The 17,536-nt window shown below is 46.9% G+C and overlaps 5 protein-coding genes across 5 annotated transcripts; 3 read left to right on the top strand and 2 right to left on the bottom strand.

Annotated features, from left to right (window-relative positions):
• Positions 1-2,755: 2,755 nt before the first annotated feature.
• Positions 2,756-4,050, top strand: BT62DRAFT_1079325 (uncharacterized protein; the record flags this gene model as incomplete). Its single annotated transcript, XM_043179478.1, has 5 exons — positions 2,756-2,843; positions 2,921-3,084; positions 3,136-3,339; positions 3,396-3,744; positions 3,796-4,050. The coding sequence occupies 4 exons, from the start codon at positions 2,756-2,758 to the stop codon at positions 3,696-3,698; spliced, it is 759 nt and encodes a 252-aa protein (XP_043035971.1). The 3' UTR covers positions 3,699-3,744; positions 3,796-4,050.
• Positions 4,051-5,661: 1,611 nt separating this feature from the next.
• BT62DRAFT_936027 (peptidase C14) lies at positions 5,662-7,675 on the top strand. Its single transcript, XM_043187052.1, has 14 exons — positions 5,662-6,028; positions 6,080-6,168; positions 6,223-6,283; positions 6,345-6,401; positions 6,454-6,524; positions 6,578-6,634; positions 6,689-6,725; positions 6,788-6,835; positions 6,887-6,907; positions 6,958-7,139; positions 7,198-7,266; positions 7,326-7,344; positions 7,392-7,442; positions 7,503-7,675. Exons 1-13 carry the CDS (start codon positions 5,887-5,889, stop codon positions 7,418-7,420), a joined length of 882 nt encoding a protein of 293 aa, XP_043035970.1. The 5' UTR covers positions 5,662-5,886; the 3' UTR covers positions 7,421-7,442; positions 7,503-7,675.
• Positions 7,676-8,684: 1,009 nt separating this feature from the next.
• BT62DRAFT_996620 (uncharacterized protein) lies at positions 8,685-10,216 on the top strand (the record flags this gene model as incomplete). The annotated part of the gene is made up of 5 exons (XM_043190596.1): positions 8,685-8,701; positions 8,760-8,854; positions 8,903-8,930; positions 9,088-9,229; positions 9,281-10,216. The coding sequence occupies 5 exons, from the start codon at positions 8,685-8,687 to the stop codon at positions 9,947-9,949; spliced, it is 951 nt and encodes a 316-aa protein (XP_043035969.1). The 3' UTR covers positions 9,950-10,216.
• BT62DRAFT_922644 (uncharacterized protein) lies at positions 10,110-12,267 on the bottom strand (the record flags this gene model as incomplete). The annotated part of the gene is made up of 12 exons (XM_043184419.1): positions 10,110-10,260; positions 10,308-10,449; positions 10,487-10,514; positions 10,609-10,769; positions 10,909-10,946; positions 11,027-11,463; positions 11,502-11,535; positions 11,587-11,675; positions 11,735-11,874; positions 11,931-12,025; positions 12,076-12,152; positions 12,211-12,267. The coding sequence occupies 12 exons, from the start codon at positions 12,265-12,267 to the stop codon at positions 10,110-10,112; spliced, it is 1,449 nt and encodes a 482-aa protein (XP_043035968.1).
• A 1,901-nt stretch (positions 12,268-14,168) lies between these two features.
• BT62DRAFT_954832 (uncharacterized protein) lies at positions 14,169-17,312 on the bottom strand. Its single transcript, XM_043188322.1, has 12 exons — positions 17,138-17,312; positions 17,029-17,084; positions 16,944-16,975; positions 16,517-16,892; positions 16,365-16,469; positions 16,244-16,312; positions 15,902-16,193; positions 15,493-15,846; positions 15,247-15,441; positions 14,891-15,195; positions 14,562-14,842; positions 14,169-14,516 (listed from the first exon to the last, which is right to left on the bottom strand). The coding sequence occupies exons 1-12, from the start codon at positions 17,200-17,202 to the stop codon at positions 14,280-14,282; spliced, it is 2,367 nt and encodes a 788-aa protein (XP_043035967.1). The 5' UTR covers positions 17,203-17,312; the 3' UTR covers positions 14,169-14,279.
• Between the last annotated feature and the right edge of the window lie 224 nt (positions 17,313-17,536).

Raw genomic sequence — 17,536 nt, 5'->3', positions numbered from 1 at the left:
TGATGATGGCTAAGAGACCGAGTAATGTTCCGATGATGGAAGCTATTAACTCGAAGAAGTCATGGTTTAGGTCTGCGGTTGTTACTGGCGGCATTCGGTTTCTCAGCACAATTGGGCTTGAGAAAGGGAAGATGAAAGCTTCGAGCTAATTGTTAAGCCCAAGCGTCACGTGGACTGATACACGTGATAAACAGATGTTCCTTCGCACTTCGAGGAATCACCTGAGTTCACTTATATGTATATCCGAACGGTGTGACTCAAGGTCAGAAGTAGACTCGAGGTAGAATGGTGTGAATAAACTTTAGCTCGAAGCTGGGGTATCCCAGCGAGAGCTGCTAGTCTTAAATATCATACAGGTGATGCTAATAATATAACTACTAATTGTATTGGTCTGTGTCCATGGTGCCCGTTGTCCTTGAGCATCGTTGTCGTACATAAAAGGGTAATTGTGTATCGTCGAGCGTCATTGTCTTCAGTCGACGGTGCTTACTAAGCATGTCTCGTGCTATGACTAAGCATAAATAGGGGTAAAAAGGAAGGAAAATAGGAAAAATCGTAACACAGAGAGCAAAGTCAAGCAGACTCCAAATGAAAATGATGGCATTTCAGATGATTCCATGGATGCTGAAAATGCTGAACCAAAAGGGGAAATAGCCCCTGATGTGTCATTAATCAAATCAAAGTTCTCAATATGGTGTGGGAAAATGATTGAGCTACATGACAAATCAGCCTGGATCACATCAAAGACTCAACTGAGTTACCAGACACTTCATAATCCAAGTGCATGAGCTGTGAAAACATTGGAACAACAGCATACCTCAGAAGAATCATCTTTGGAAGCCATAAATGTTGCAATAGACTATGCATGCATTGGGAAAACTGCAGACAACCTCAGTGATGAGCTATTAAGCCTTGAAGAAGCCAAGACAAGGCCAGACTGGCATCATTGAAAGAAAGCAATGGATGAAGAATACAATCTATTGACTTTTCTAGGCACATGGCAGCTGGAAGAATTACCCAAAGACAGATCACTTGTGGATTGCAAGTGGATTTACAGATTGAAAAGAGATGGTGATGGGAAAATCATCAGGTACAAGGCCAGACTTGTTGCAAAAGGATTTTCACAGGTACCTGGCATTGATTTCTTCAAGACATATGCACCAGTTGTCAGGCTGGACACATTCCACCTACTCATGGCAATTGCTGCTCAAAGAAACCAAATCATTCATGGAATGGACATTGTTGGAGCTTACTTAAATGATAAACTCAATGAATCCATTTACATGGCACAGCCACCTGAATATTCAGATAGGAGTGGAAAAATGACACACCTCAAATTAATGTTGTATGGACCCAAGCAATCTAGCCAAGTTTGGAATGACAAATTAAATACTACATTTTTGAGACTTGGATACACCAGATTGATCAGTGATCAATGTGTGTACATCAGACAAATGAGTTCTGATCCCATAATTGCAGCTGTACATGTCAATGACATGACATTGCTTGCCCCAGATGATGAAACCATGTCTAAAATAAAAGAAGAGCTTAAGAAGGAGCTAAATGTCACAGACATGAGGGAGATTCAATATATATTGGGCATGAAGATAGACAGGAATTGGGACAAGAGCACTATCACTCTATCTCAGAAGGCATATATTCTCAAAGTACTTGAGTGAATGGGCATGAATGACTGCAAACCAGTCAAAATGCCTATGGACCTGAATGTATGGCTAGAGAAAATTCCAACAGAAGACCCACAAGGCATTGACACAGCCACCAAGCAATATTACCATACTGGTGTCAGATCACTAATGTATGCGGCCAATGGATCCCAGCCCGACATTGCACATGCTGTCACTGAATTAAGCAAGTACATGCAGAATCCAGCTGCTGAGCATGTCACAGCCTTGAAGTGAGTTTTCTGCTATCTGAAAGGAATTCTAGACTTCAGAATCACATATGGAGAGACTATGGATGAGCTGATACCTTATTCAGACTCAGACTGGAGAGAAGACAGAACAGATAGAAGATCAACATCTGGTTATGTCTGTATCTATGCAGGGGGAGCTGTTACTTGGAGTTCAAAGAAACAGGCCACCATAGCCTTATCCACTATGGAAGCAGAATATATGGCCCTCACACATACAACCCAGGAAGTAATTTGGCTATGAGCACTCTTAACCAAATTAGGATTGCCACCTTATGAAGCAATGACTATTTTCGTCGACAACCAATCAGCAATCAAATTTGCCAAGAACCCTATATTCCATGCACAATTGAAGCATATAGACATATGGCACCACTTCATTTGTGAGTGCATGGCTTCAAACAAAGTCAAAGTTCAGCACTGCACATCAGAAGAGAACTTAATGGATATATTCACTAAAGGCCTACCAAGACCATTACATGAGTATTTATCTGCAGGTATTCTAGGAACTCAGAATTGAGGGGGAGTGTTGGGATAGCAATCCTGAGTGAGTACAAGAACATACTCAAAGATACGATGCCAGTCAGCAGCAGCTGACTTGGATCGTGATCCGGACTTATTTAGTATCTCGTAGAAAGATCTTGAAGTAATACAAAATGTATTTAAGTAGAACATCTCTCTCCTGAGAGGCTAATTCTAATCCTCTGTACATTACTCTGCTCTCTACTTACAACATAAATGTCAAGCTTGCACCAACTGACTTTATGCTGTTGAACTTCGTCATGAAGGAGTATATAATACTTCGACTGTCCTGCACAATCCAACATGCCTGATCTCGCTACGGCCAAAGCGCCCAATTCCAAGTTCTCCTCTTCCTACATTCCTGCGGCGGTTTTTGTGGGAGGAACATCTGGTATAGGGGAGGAATGGCCCACTATACTGGAGGGAAGATCCACCTTGTCATCATTATCCGCAATCGCGCATCAGCAGAGAAGACCTTGGCTTCCCTCCCCACCACCACACCAACAGATGGTAACCCCGTGCTCCGAGAATTCGTATTCTGCAATGCCGAATTGATGGAAAACATCAAAGATACGGCAACGGATCTCTCCACACGCCATGCGAAGATCAACTACCTCGTTATGTCGTGCTGGGTTCGCAGATTTTTGGTCAGGATACAGAGGAAGGGATTGACAAGGTGCTAGGACTGCGGTATTATCCGCGGTTCAAGTATACATATGAGCTTTTGCCTGTTGAGGAACGCGAAGGATGCCGGAGAAGATGCGAGTGTCATGTCGATCTCGGCGTCTGGAATGGGGCGCCCTATTGATGTCAACGATTTGAGACTGAAACACTCGTACACGGCATACAGCGCTACATTGGTGAGTGGCCCGTACAACGATATCATGGTAGGGGTCTGTCTTGTTTCTTTCCCAACATTCCGCTTCCCTTATATCACTCTCAGAAATTCACGAAACGCAATCCCGAAATCTCGTTCACGCATATCCACCCTGGATTTGTCAAGACGCAGCCGGCACACTGGGCTTTACGTCTTTTATCTCCGTTGATCAGCTTGTTCGTTTGGTTGAAAGCCATCTCCCCCGAGGAGTCCGCAGAATATATGCTATTTGCGCTCTTTGATGGTGAAAAAGGCATTTTTCGTCTGGGCGCGAAGGGAGATGACCTTGGGATGAAGGGGTACCTTTTTACAGAGGAGCAAAAGAAGGCTGTTTGGGATCATTCAGTGAAGGTTACTCGGTGTGCATGAACGTTGGGGCGATTCTGCAGTATTGGATTCGGATTGGGCATGCTAGGTACGTAGCAGCTCATCGTATACAAATGACTTTGATAACGCCGACGAACAGCAAGAGTGCAATCTTTGAGATATTACATCTATGATCGTTCGCTTCGACAATGATCAAAAAGACTGGCTGTGAGGCGCTTCCTGCTGTTCCCTCTTCTCCTGAAAGCCGCCCGCACGGTTTCAAATCGTCATCCAACAGTATCATCACTATATGCATTTTTATTGCATTGTTGATGTATTGCGACGCTGCTTAGGAATGTCTCATGAAACGAGATGGTTCGTACGGGGGGCCGGGCAACATCCTACTATTTGCAGGCTCTCGGGCATCCTTGTCCCGCTATCGTCGTTGTCGACATCATGATCCTCCACTAAATCAACCGTGACCTGCGACCGTCTCCTCGATGAAACTGCTCTGCATTAATGAATCGCATTTCGAGGGTGATCACAAGGCAACAGTTCAACAGTGCACGTTTGTCGCCATGACGTGGGCCGCGAGAAACATTCTAATGGTAAAAGGCCACTTTCTGCTCTCACACACCATGATCCAGGAAATAAGCGCAAGGATACTTAAGTCACCGCAAATTCTTCACTGGAAATAATAAGATCAGCAACTTAGGCAATCAAACGGGATAGACATTAAAATGCGAGCTTAGAAATTGTAGAGGCAGGGCTGGTAATGGTGCTCAGCAGCTATCGGGTTCAATACAGGCCAATAGTCACGGTCATGGTCCAGCGCCGGTGCAAACATCATTCTGCGGAGCTAACAATGTTCTGTTTCAGGTATAGATAGCCAAGTGGACCAAGTTCGGGTGAAATTGGTAGCCTGCAGTCAGTTACCATTGCGTCTCGAGCGTCAGGAACGGTGGATACAGTGGAAATCCCAGACTGATATTGCCAGTCGGTCAGACGCGTCAAGATCACGTGTGCTTCAGGGCAGGGTTCAAAATTATTCAACGAGCTCACGGCTCAATCTCAGGCATCGCCGCGTTCTCCTGGACGAGGAAGTTGTTTGTTCACAGCAGCTACCATGTATCAAGACACTCAATTTCGACGGTTGCATCGATTTCAAATTTGTGATACTACTGTGGACCGAATGACTGCAGTGCCAGTGTTCTTGGTTTGATTAATACGGCACTGACTCTGGCAACAATTGCCTTTCTGGATCTTGAATTTTCCGACTTGCTGATGATTCTTAGAGTTATTCCTCAATGGTACCGTGGCTTGAGGCTACAAATATACAGTGACCACGTATTCTCTTTAGAAGAACGTATTACTGCTACCGTGGAATACTCCGCGGACGAAGTGGATGTAGGTTAGATTTCCGCTGCCCTCGTTTTCAAGTAGAATTGACGATTACTTATACAGGATCACTTGGTTTACTCGTTTTAAGTTGTGAGCCCATCTACTGTTGCGGCATCTCACTGCACTGGCCACTAGGTTTCGTGTTGATGCAGATGTTCGACTAAGGCATTATACAAGGCGCCTCTGAGTAGTTGTTTTGCTTTCTTTGCAACCAAATATACGGCTGTCTCGGGAACTTGGGTCGCCAACCATACACATAGGCACGGTGTCGACTCATCAGCATCTGTGAACAGTTTAATTGTTCTGGAGCGCACATAACGATGCTTCGGGGTCTATGTCGATGATAAGATCAGATCGTCTCAGAGTCTTGTCGCACACCTTCGTCAATCGAAGCTGATGGGCAAGAATTCAAAGAACCGAGAATCATTTCATCTACGGTTTGCAAACTAGACAACGGATGACTGACCAGTTATCGAGGATGGATAGCCGACGCTGGGTCATATCCCTTACCCTTACATGGGACAAGATCTACTGATGATCTACATCTTGATCCGCCTCTTATCCGTGTGCTCTCTTTCTGTTTTATCTTTAATCACCCTACCGACGTAAGTACCATATAGCCCATGATGCGCGTCGGTCGCACTACCCGTAACTTTACAATTGTCCGGTTTCACCTTCCTTCCAGAGCTATCCACTGTATTGGCAATGCGCGATTGCCCCACAGATCCCGACTTTCGATATAAATGGTCACGCTCGACATTGTTTCCTCCTCCGCCCCAGGACCATACCAAAGCGGGACCCCCCTCCATAACTTATATTTTTCCCAACATCGAGTCGACCTAAATAAATCATGCTTTCCACAGTCAGCGACGCGTCTTCTTCTCCAACTCGACGAGCCCTCCTCATCGGAATTGAGTACGGACATGGACCCATTAACGCGCGACTTAGTGGAACGCATTCAGATGTTGAGAATACTATGGAATTACTGATGAGTATGCCTTTCTTCTCAGCTTCTCTCTTGTTCGGCTCAGTAATTACTTCAGCGAAATATCACTTCCAGAGGAAGGACATCACGATCCTGGTCGATGAACCTGGCACAGAGGATGATATGAAACCCACGAGGATTAATATGGTACGGCACAAGAGGTGCTCACAATTTTGCTTTGCCGAATTTCCATCTTCACAGGTACGTGAACTGCAAGCGCTCGTCCAGGACCCATCACCCGGGGGGGGGTATTTCATCCTGTGTTAGTTTTTTTCTTTCTTTGTTCCTCACGTGTCCTGTGCGTTCTGATGGTATGGTAACAGACGCGGGACACTGCGTGCAGCTCGACGCACAAGGCGACTCAGTCGAAAAAGATGAATGTTGGTCTTCTGAAACTCAATTCATGTCATCTCACCATTTCGACTCGAACAGACTTGGTACCAATGGATGCTGTACACGAAGGACCCAGCGCTTATATCCATGATAATCTTATGAGGGGTGACGTCAGTGTTCGAGTTTTTTAGTGTTACCGACTTCCATTCTTAACTATCAACAGGATCTGAAGCGTATTCTTGTTGATCCCATCGCGACAGTTCCCAAAGCAAGGCTAACGGTGAGTCATTCGTACTCAGTGTCACCAACTGGCGTTGATATTTCTTACTACAAGGCTGTCTTTGATTGCTGTCATAGCGGTACTGTTTTGGGTACGGATAGCTTCCTGTCATTGCATCCCTGACACCATTCCTTATGTGAGGTAACATTTTAGATCTCTGCCACCACCGATGTAACAGGGCGTACAACCTCAAGAGCACATGTATGTTTGATTCTAACCCTTCAGACTTGCGAAAATTAACCGCCCATTTAGATCGTGGTCTGTGCAGGAGAGGTGCGATCTTACTGAAATGTATCAGATATCGGTATTGATAACGAGCTCAGTCAAAGAGGCCTTCCCGGAACCTGGTGAAACCGCGCAAGCATTTGCTGAGCCTTGGACAATGTTAGCGTTCGAGAAAGTGTTTATGTCAATGTCCGTCGGTAATCGGAGGGAGAAACGATCCTCTTCAAGTACTTGCGATGGGTACTGTACTCGGACAAGGCGCACAGATGGAGGAAATGTGGTACGTCACTCCCAGTTAGATCCGTTTGTATTTTTTTTTTCTGATGATGACTTGTAAGCTTTGTATCTCCGCGTGCAAAGACTCACAGTCAGCGTTTGGGAACGAACATGGTGGATCGCTGACGAGGGTAAATCTTTGATGTTTGTTGCCGTCGTTTACGTGTGAGCTCACATTTGGGTGGTCTAGGCGCTAGTTGCGACGCTGAGTAAGGCGCCACTGCCGTTACGCTGATCAACAATTTTACTGAATTAGTACAGAGAAAGAACCACATCCGATTTTGAAGGACCTCTATCGAAGCGTCAGGTGGGCGGTTGCGTTCTCGTTTTATTGCGGATCAAAATATCTGAGGAAAATGTCTTTTAGTCAAAGCGTTGATTCTGTCATCCGAAACCATGTAAGGGGTTTGTTCAAGAGGGCATCACAAAACCCACAGGTATTTGTTTGGCCGTACGGTTTCGTTGAAATATATCTCACTTCACTCCCCAGTTCTCGAGTCTATCTCCTTTGGTACGTTTCCTATTTCAGTATATTTTGTGACGTTTTCATCTCCCTTTGCTCGTAGCACATGAAGAAGTCTTTTGTGTTACAAGAACCCGTGGATTAGTGCCATCAGCCTCGGCTTTTCATCTCATGCCATCATATGCTTTCCGACAAGCATGTTTCGCCCTCATTCCTGGCCTCTCGAGACTTCCGGTTCCTCCAAGCAAGAACAGGCAGTGGGGGAACAATATTTACATTTTTGATGTCTCTCACGAATCACTCATGCATGACTACATTATCTTCACCCGGCCTGCGCCGTGTAATTCTGCAAACCTACGAATGTCACTTGTACATTTACTATAGCTGTTTAATTAGTTATTATACAGATGGTTTTAATCTTAGTACAACATACATACCGACCGCGAGCTCTCTGTTGGAAGTCGTGCAAAGGCCACGACCAGCTCCAAAATCGTTATCGAGAAATCTTGGAGCGCCTTGGTTGCGTTTGCCGATCCGGCCTATGGACGTCGGAATACGAGTGGAACATTCCTTCTCGTTGCGATCATCAAATTTGGGCAATATTTAGCATGACACGGTGAGAAAAATTCTTCCTGCTATGGGGTGTGGGCGTTGTGCGACACTTCAAAGCTGCCGTCTACTAGGTAGCAAGCGCCAGGTCCTGCATCAAACAGTCGACTCGAACATTGTCCATTGTCCACCATCCGAGCAGCGCGTCTAAAAATTCTCTAACGTTTTGGAATATAGGTACATACGAACTAGATATCATTCCTGATGCGCGAGAGGCGTGATTCGTGAACAATTTATCGATAATCGCCCGACACAGGGACTTCCGATTTCCAAATTCCGAATTACCTAAATCTATTGAAAAAACTTATCTTCATCCGGATCATTGATCTAGAAACTCGGAGAAAAACAGGAGAGCTAAGGCCGCAGATGTTATGTCCTAAATTGGCAATTTATTCCCAAAGCGGTGGTGTTGGTTCCCGCCCTCGGTGTCAAACAAACAAAGCGACATATCCATTTACATTTCTTTCTCATTCCACCATGGCCAGTTACATTGGGTGCGGCTGCCTTGTTTTTGCTGTTGCTCTCACATATACTCAGTTTTTGCTGCTACAGAAAACCCATTTCGCTTGTATCGCAATCGGACGTACGCTACCGAGGCATCCTGGCGGGTATTGACCCGAATGCGTCGACCATTCAGTTGTCGAAGGGTGAGCTTTGACAGTAGCTGGCAAAAGGTGGTCCTGACCATTCTACAGTGTATTCTATGGGAACGGAGAGTAGGAGGTGAGTTTTGGTGATTTTGTTGGAGTGACGCGTGTTTTGTATGAGAACGGGTCGTTACCGTCTCCTCGCCCCTAGAGAGCCTGGATGCTACGGACGGATGGGGAACCTTCTCTGCCAAAATTGTCGGCTGGTATTGATCTTCTTATTTGCCTTCCAGACCTGCAGCAGAGTTCATACCACCAGTACAAGAACCCTACGAATACATCATCTTCCGGGCGTCTGAGGTTAAGGATTTAACGGTAGATGAGCAACAACAGGTTGCTCGTCAAAACGTCCAGGATGATCCTGCTGTCATCAACGTGCGTTATTTTTTATCATTGTTCTTTTCCTTGGTGTCTAACATCATCCAGGCTTCTGCTGGTCCTCCTATCGCGGCCGGATACTCACCGTATTCCCAAGCCCCAGTGCCCAATCCTGCCTTCGTGCAACCGCCGCCGCCCCAGCCAGTTCCTCCGACTCAGCCAGAACCGACTCCTGCTCCGCCCCGTCTCCAACAACAAAACCGACGCGCAAACCCAGTCCATACAGCCGCAGCGTCCATGGAGACTGTCGAGCGGGCCCTCGGCGATCTACGGGTCTCAAATACGGGGAATGCAAATGCAAACCGTCGCCGCCACCCGCAACAGAAGGAGCAGATCAAAGTGCCCACCACCGACTTCGACTTTGAGGGCAGCAACGCGCGGTTCGATAAGCCTGGAGCGAAGAAGGGCGACGAGGAGGAGAAAGAGAAAGAACCAGCTGCGTATAACCCGGAAAAGTCGTTCTTTGATTCGTTGACGCCTGCGCCGGTGCGAGGTGGAGGAGGCGGTGGTAGGGGCGGAGGAAGGGGAGGACACCCTGGTAGGAATCGACGGGAGGAGGAGAGGGAAAGGAACGTGGCCACGTTTGGAGAGCCGGGGGGTGTTGGGCTCATGGGTCCTGGAGCATATGTCAATGGCTGGGGCGGATACGGGCGGCGAGGCGGCGGAAGGCCAAGGAGGGGCGGGCCACCTCATGGCGTCGAGGTTAATTCGCGCTGAGTGACACTTTTTTTTGGTTGTTGATGCTGTTTCCTCTGTTTTGTCGACGTTACTGCTGTTAGTGCTTTACTAATACAAAATGATTTTCTACATATTGAAATTGTAGCGATATTCCTTTGGCGTTATTTTGAAGTTTTTCGATGCGGACACAGAGTGCGTGTTACAGGTCCAAGTCGCTATCGTAGTCTATCAAAGGACCCGTGCCGTGCACATTAAACTTCTCAAACAAGCATCTAAAAGTAGAATGCGCCGGAGCCGCACCCAAGTTCTCATAGTAATCTTGATTGATGATAGGTTTCGCAATTGAGTGACTGATGATTTTGTGAGGATGCGGAAGAAAGGAACCGAGAAAACGCACTTGTTAACGAGATGTCCCTGGATCTTATTCAACGTCGTAGGATTGCCCTCTGATGACAAATCACGGCAGTGAACGCAGCACCAGACGAGCTCATCAACCTCCATCTTGTACTTCCCTATTTTCTTGTTTGTCCTCACACTCCCTACAGTCATCGTTTCAAAATCTTAGGGCGTCAAGACGATGGGTTTGGTCGGAACGGCGTTGTGCCTACGGCCACAACAATGGTTCACCTGATCAGAAAGACAAAAAAAAAACACCTCAATCGACGTCCGAAGGAGAGGAAAGCCCAGGTGAAACTCACAAGCGTGCGCCATCCGTATATCCTAGGATCCTGATAGTTGCACTCTTTGCGGCAGATCTTGCATCGATAATACAGTAGCGGCTTGTCCATATCATGTACTGTTGTCGTATCGGGATCGAATTCCAAGCATCGTATGACCTCCGTCGTCGTCCAACTCATTCCTGGGTCACAAAACAGATTCCCCCCATTCCATTCACGTCAATGCCACAGGTAATCTGGTGCATTCTCCGAGAAATAGTCACGCGCAGCGCACTTGACATTCTCGTCATATGGTTCTGTCCAAGAATTATCAACGCGCACGCACTCCTGCACCGTACAGCACACATGCGACAAGACCCCTGGGCAGAAAAGCATCTTTTGATGGCCTCTGTGCCAAGATCCTTTGCAGATAAAGACGTTCCATGCAAGCTCCACCCACTCAATCTTCTCCTCCGAACTGGTCAACGATAAAGGGTGCGGATGGCCTGCAACCCGCAGAAACTGGTCGTGGATTCGCTCGCGCCACTCTTGGCATAACGAAGGTAGCTGGGGAACCACATCATCGAAGCTCTTCGTGTCGACAACTACCTCGCTTGGAAGTTCAAGAATCGCTTTCACCGGCGCAAATTCGTAAAAGTCGGGTAGAGAGGGGAGAATTGTGGTGTACGGAAACCCGACGGAAGAGTTTTTGTATGTCCGCAGAATAGAAACAGACATGCCCTTCCGAACAAAAACAAGCTCTTTGTGCTCGCGCTCGAGACGCTTGTCCCTTATAGCCTCCATGAAACCAACCATTTCGTCACGGATATTGTCCCAGACTGCATAAACTATAAATACCCCGGCAACGGGCGGCTTTGCTTTACCAGTCGATGCTCTCTGAAAGAATGAAGATCTTCGTTTTTTTCCAGGTCTACCTCATATCCGAGGTCTACGAGTTTCTGGTATATGCTGCATAGCAACTTGTCAGTTATCTGCTTCTCTGTGCAGGATGTGGCCTACGCTGATTTCCTCTCCTCCCGTAGTCTTGTCAATTCCATCTCTCTGTTACGGCTCTCGTTCTGGAACCATACTTTACATGCATAGACACGCTACGTAAACTGGATTAGCAAAATGGATTAATTAAATAAAGAGGGATGGCTACATGTACCTCGGACATTTCCTTCACATACAATTGCCGTTGCCGGGAGTAGGCCTCGAGCTGGCGCTCTGGAAGCGAGAGGATACGGGCTTTGACTTTGTCAACATCTCTTCTCAAATATATGAATTTTCTCTTGTAAGGTTTACGAGCTGGGGACCGTTTGTAAGTCATATGAGGTAGATCCGACGGTAAGATGAATACCAACTTCCGTACTTGCGAGGGATCATACTCAAGATATGCTCGGAGATATGCTCGGAGGCACACCCAAGGAGGATATTATACTTTTGAGCGAGACTTTTTCTGAGGCAAGGTAAGCGGCGCATACCAGAAGAACATTAGGAAAGGCTTACCCATCCTCATAACATTTTGAGCAAATACGAACCCCTAATCCAAACCCGATAGTACGACAGATGTTCTTATAACAAAGCTGCAAAATGATGAATACAATCAGATATTTGTGGGTGTGAATCGCGCGCCAGACATACGTGACAGATTGGCTCAAACAGCAAATCAACCCAGGCTGGCTCTGAGAATCCTGGCATCGGCTTGGGTAAGGACGCGTTCACACACGCAGCTTTCCATATAAACGATAAGGATTTATTCATTATGATCACGCGAAAGGCCTTTGTTGACCGCGCAAGGTGCAGCAAATCCAACGGGTGGAGATGTGCGAATGTCTGCCACAAGTTGTCTCAGTCCTCGCCTCTCGCCGTTATCGTCATAACAGTACACTTACCTCGTACCAGACATCCAGAGGCATATCAATACCCCCTTCCAAGCGCCCATGCTTTCCCCCGACTCTCGTTGATTTTGGCTTGGAGGGTTCCTGTGTCCCAGAATTAGAAATCCTGGGCCGTTTGGGTACCGTGAGAGCTTAGCAAGAGATTCTCTAGGTTAGAGATTTGCTATTTCTCTCTAATAAACGCGCCTGGATAAGCCTGCAGCGCAAATGGCGTAACCACGACGATAGCTGATGACGAAGAAAAAGGTCAGATCACGTGCATGCGCAGTAACGTGCCATCATGATCGTGATGCTCACGCGACTTCACCCAATAGTGGAGAGTATTTTCTGCTCGGAGATTTCTTCTACTTGCCTTCACTAGCCATGTTTACCGGGCACGTCAACATTATCGAAGTGACAAGTTCTCTCAAACATATCTACTCTAGGGTGTTGGGATTTTGCCGGAAAGTTCTAGAAAGGGCAATCCAGCATCATGCCGAGAGTTGATGAGTAAGCTCGAGAGAAAAAGAAAGTTGTAGTAAATTCTAGATATAAGCCTGGAGAGTATAAATACAAGCTCTGTAGGAGCTGTAGAATAACAAGTTCATTCTATCTAGCCTTACTAGCCTGGAGTCTACCCTGCGCAATGCCCAGGATTCCCAACATAGGGGGATGTTGATCTACAATCAGCTACATCATCAATGAGCAAGAGGGTGTGCTCTGTATCAATATCAGTATGGAAACAGCTCCAAAAAGTCTACCTACTGACATAAGAGACAATTTCCTTCACTTTTTCTTTTGCACAAGATAATTCCACAAATCCTCTAAGAGTTTCTTAAAAAGAATTTCCTGTCAGATATTCTCATGTATTCAATGATTCATGATTTACGACTTGCCAACAGAATCTGTTAGGCTCAGTGGACAGGCCAGTTAAAACTCGGATCGTTCCGTTTCATCTTAGGGGAGCCGTTTCACCACATTGATGGCAACATGATCGTCGTAGTGGATCTCAAATTCGGAGAAATAGGGGCTCTTCCACCGCGGTAAATGAAGGGATACCCTTTTACAGAGGAGGAAAAAGAGGGCTGTTTGGGACCATTCAGTGGAGGTTGCTCAGTGTGCATGAGCGTTGTGAGGGTTTGGGGGAGGCATAGTGCGAGAAGTTGACAAATTTCCCGTTCCTACAGGACCATGGCAGTTGCCCTGGTTCTAGAGATGAGTGCCATCGTTGAGATGTTTAATGCCTGACAGTTCACTTCGAGAATATGATCAGAAGGGCGGCTGTGAGGCTCTTTCTGCCGTTCCCTCTTTTACTGAGCTTGTCCGTGTGATATAAAATCACGGCCGTCGATCAGCATGCTTCGTTCCTATATTAATATATTAATGCATCGCAACGCGTGCCCCAAGAAACGATGACTTGGATGTTCGCCCGACTTTCCATAAGAACAGTGAGGCCTGAGGAAAGTCTGCTCATACCCGTGACAATAGCGCAGTGAATCCAACAGGCGTAGATAAGAAAATGTCTGTAATTTTTTTCCTATCAATACTTATTCGCTGGCACAGTACGAGAACGATACACATACTTCTTACCAGACATCCAAAGGTACTTAAAGATATACAAGACGCTGCAGTGATGGTGTACTGCGACGATAGCTGGAGGTGGTAGTGGTCAAAGACAGTTTCGATCACGTGTGCATGGCGGGAAAGGGCAATGGTAATTATGTAGGAAATGCCCAAATGACAATGATGGTTCGTGACAACGGATGTAATACTGTACAATTGATACTGCGAAGAAAATACGTCTAAAGTCCAATGTGAGCCCAATGTGAAAATCTACAAACTCCGGAACTTATACAACTCCTCCTGCACCTTCTCCAACCGTCTCTGCTTCACACCCAGCTCCTCCCTTAAATTTGTCGCCGCCGGGTCTTCAGCCACGTACTGCGCGCACTTTCCATTTGCCTCATTACTACCCAACCCGAACTTTTTAATCAAGAATGGCTGGAGCGCCTTCCCCACAGCCTTGACGAACTTGAGGTCAATGAGGGATGGCACGTAATCGATGATGCGCTGCAGAACCTAAGCAGGGCATACCGCAAAAGCAGAAAGACGAACCTTGTACGAAACCTGAAAATACCCTCTCACCTCCGCCATGACCTTCAGCTCCGTTTCATAATCATCCACAGGGTGGAGCTTTTCCAACTCCTCCGCAGTCAACCCGGTGAATCCCAGTGCCGTTAGAGCCGCAAGTGCCTTGTCCATCTTCTCCTTATCGAATCTATTCGAAACGTCTTCGGCAGGTAAGAACGTCCCCGATGCTGGAACACTGGTTTTGTTATTATTATTGGACTTGCGTTTGGAGGCTGTGGGACTCTTCGGGAAGACGAAGCCGTCGGCTAGACGACATGGTCAGACTGGTAATCACACAATAACATTAGACATACATCCATCTGAGGAATCGGAATTGGGGTCGATATTCACAGGTCTGGGGCCGAAATGAAAGAGGCTCGTCTTGGAGGATGCAGCCGAGAACGGCCGGGCGCCAGGGAGTATCGATTCTGGTGCTGGTGGCGCTATCTTAGCCATCCTCTCCTGCCTGGCGCCCTTATACTTCGCCAGCCACTTCTCAGAACTCGAATCCAAATAATGTAGGTTCTGCGTGAAGGGCGATAGCTCTGCCTCAAGGATAGCATCCAGAAACCCATGACAATACACGTATTGCTCTGATACAATCTCCGAGACAAGGGAGCTGGCAACGAAAACGTTGGGCGGGTAGGGAGGAAGAAAGAGGGAGACGTACCGAAGATGATGTCTCAAGAGGTCATATTGTCCCAGTCGTTCATGATCTACGCAGGCGAGAAGTGTCTTCAGAACAGTGTTCCGGACATCGTCGAAGCACGACTTGACGGAGTCGGGCCACGACTGCTGGAAGGAAGTAATGAGAGCTACTTTGGCATTAAATGGCACATTGTTGGGTAATTCTCTCGTTACGGATCTAGTCGAATGAAATCAACGAACGTAAGACCACAAGCAAACGAAGGCCCACCTTTGTATATGCATCCTCATATCAGAGACTCCGAACGGTCCGGACGTAGTAAGCACTCCATTTTCACTTTCATCGTCATCGTTAACCGACTCCTTGGCGTCACCAGAAGGTATAAAATTCGGCGCCGTCTTTCTGATTTCAATTTTAAACTTGGCAAAGGCTGTACGGTTGTCCTGAATCATCTTGTTCGTCCGGGAGCTCCCCCGAATATGCAGATTGATATCGTCACAGAGCGTCGTAATGAGCTGCAACATATAAGTGGCCGGGTCACCGACGATTGGCTTTGGTAGGCGTTCCAGTTCGTCTCGACACGTCTTCAGTTGTCGAGTCGCTTCGAGCTGAATCTTCGGCAAGCTGAGAGATAGCATCAATACACAAGTATTATCAAAATAAAGCAAAAAAAACATACGCCTCTTGTATGACTCGTATGAGAAGGCTGCTCAAGGCTGCTGTGAGATTTTTGACGCCAAAATAGTGTGGCGTAGTGGAGAGGCTCCAGGGTTCCGTTCGTGTAAAAAACTCCATCTCAGCTTTACGCGTCTCCTCAGAGGTCATACCACTGTTCCTGTCAGCATCGTCCGGATGTCTCGTACAGTAATAACCGTGCTTGAGAGGGAACCGTCGCCCTTCGACAACATCCAGCCACAAGGCACGGTTTTTGACAGACCCTTCCGGTAACATATCCGGTTTGGTAAGGACACCTGAAAGAATGTTATTTCACAGGCAAGAAATGTGCGTTGCGCTTACTTACCTATTGTTCGACGCCCCTGAGGATCAGCTTGGTTGGCTAACTTGAGTGCTTTTTGGTTCTCCACATCGTCTTTGAGCAGGTCGTGAGCGACAGAAATACGACGCGACGGAAGTTGACTTGCCTGTCATCGGGAGGGCAACGAGGATCAAACAATTACCCGCTATGTGTGAAACGACCATGTCTTCAACGAGTTTGACTATTTCGGTCTCAGCATTTTGAATGATGCCTACGTAGCGGTTAGGTACTAAAAGATAAAGATACTCTAAAATATACCTGGAAGATCGATGAAAGAGAGATCAGTCAAATCCGGACCCTTTAGATCGACACAGACGACATTGCGAGAAAACCGCAGAGCACTGCTTGACGAATTATAATCCATCTCGTGTATGCTAACCCCAAGGATATGTTCATATGAAAGGTTCGGATTGAGCACAGCCCACTGGGCTCGTCGTAGCATTGGTTCGACCTGGCTTTTTTTCGTGATGAGGTCTCCAAATTTCCGCTCGATGACTTCTTTGAGGCGGCTCCCTCCACTCTGTTCGAATTCGTATCGTATAGAAATTTGGCAGCACCATGGGTCTTCACTTGAAGCAAGGCGGCATTCCATCGGACATCGCGTACACGTTCCGGCGTCTCGAGGCACGTTGATCTATGATAGCTCGGTTAGGAACGAAATGGGAAGAGGTAACCCAAGATATACGCCAGATATCGCCTCCACGACACTCGATTTGCCTTTGAACACGCCCTAAGTACGCCAATCTATTTCGCAGGGAGGTCGCACGTACCAGCGCTTTGGTTGCCGATAACAACGACGCGGGGAAGCTTTAGATACGTCTGAGCACTGAGAGCAGAATATTAGTGGCTGGCTGTCGACCTTTCAAAATTAGCGCGTACCCTATACTGTGAAGCTGGTTCATGATAGCCAGCATCTCCTTGCGCCGGCTAGCATAGTGGTCCATGGCGAGTGAATAAAAGACGCGTAATGAGATAAAGAAAAGGTCCAGACAGAAAAGTAAGAGAAGAATACAGAGATGGTGGTGGTGAGGATGAAGGCAAAGCGCGCCAAGCCCCTTTATAAAACATCTGGCTGCGGCGGCAACGTTCCGCGGCATGAAATGGAAGCAGTTGTAAGAAGGCCCCCAATATAGCCATAGCCGCTCAGATCAAAATCTTCAAAAGTCTCAGACAAGTTGCCAAATTTTCTAGATTTTGCTCGGATTAGCGATGACTTGGTGTGAGTTTTTGTCGAAATCTCTCTGGCACGTACCCAAGGCCTATTTCTTCGGACTGGTA

The sequence above is a fragment of the Guyanagaster necrorhizus genome, assembly GCF_019112545.1.
Source record: "Guyanagaster necrorhizus MCA 3950 unplaced genomic scaffold BT62scaffold_29, whole genome shotgun sequence".
NCBI classification, from domain to species: Eukaryota; Fungi; Basidiomycota; class Agaricomycetes; order Agaricales; family Physalacriaceae; genus Guyanagaster; species Guyanagaster necrorhizus.
This window is presented reverse-complemented; position numbering and strand designations above follow the sequence as displayed.

What these genes read in the sequence shown, in the direction of transcription:
- BT62DRAFT_954832 (XM_043188322.1), bottom strand. Translation starts at nt 17,202, where the DNA reads ATGGACCACTATGCTAGCCGGCGCAAGGAGATGCTGGCTATCATGAAC. An exon ending in TCAGGGGCGTCGAACAATAG is followed by an intron (nt 16,194 to 16,243) that starts GTAAGTAAGCGC and finishes ACATTCTTTCAG; the next exon opens with GTGTCCTTACCAAACCGGAT. An exon ending in ATTTTCAGGTTTCGTACAAG is followed by an intron (nt 14,517 to 14,561) that starts GTTCGTCTTTCT and finishes TAGGTTCTGCAG; the next exon opens with CGCATCATCGATTACGTGCC.
- BT62DRAFT_936027 (XM_043187052.1), top strand. Translation starts at nt 5,887, where the DNA reads ATGCTTTCCACAGTCAGCGACGCGTCTTCTTCTCCAACTCGACGAGCC. An exon ending in CTCAGTCGAAAAAGATGAAT is followed by an intron (nt 6,402 to 6,453) that starts GTTGGTCTTCTG and finishes CGACTCGAACAG; the next exon opens with ACTTGGTACCAATGGATGCT. An exon ending in TTCCCAAAGCAAGGCTAACG is followed by an intron (nt 6,635 to 6,688) that starts GTGAGTCATTCG and finishes TCTTACTACAAG; the next exon opens with GCTGTCTTTGATTGCTGTCA.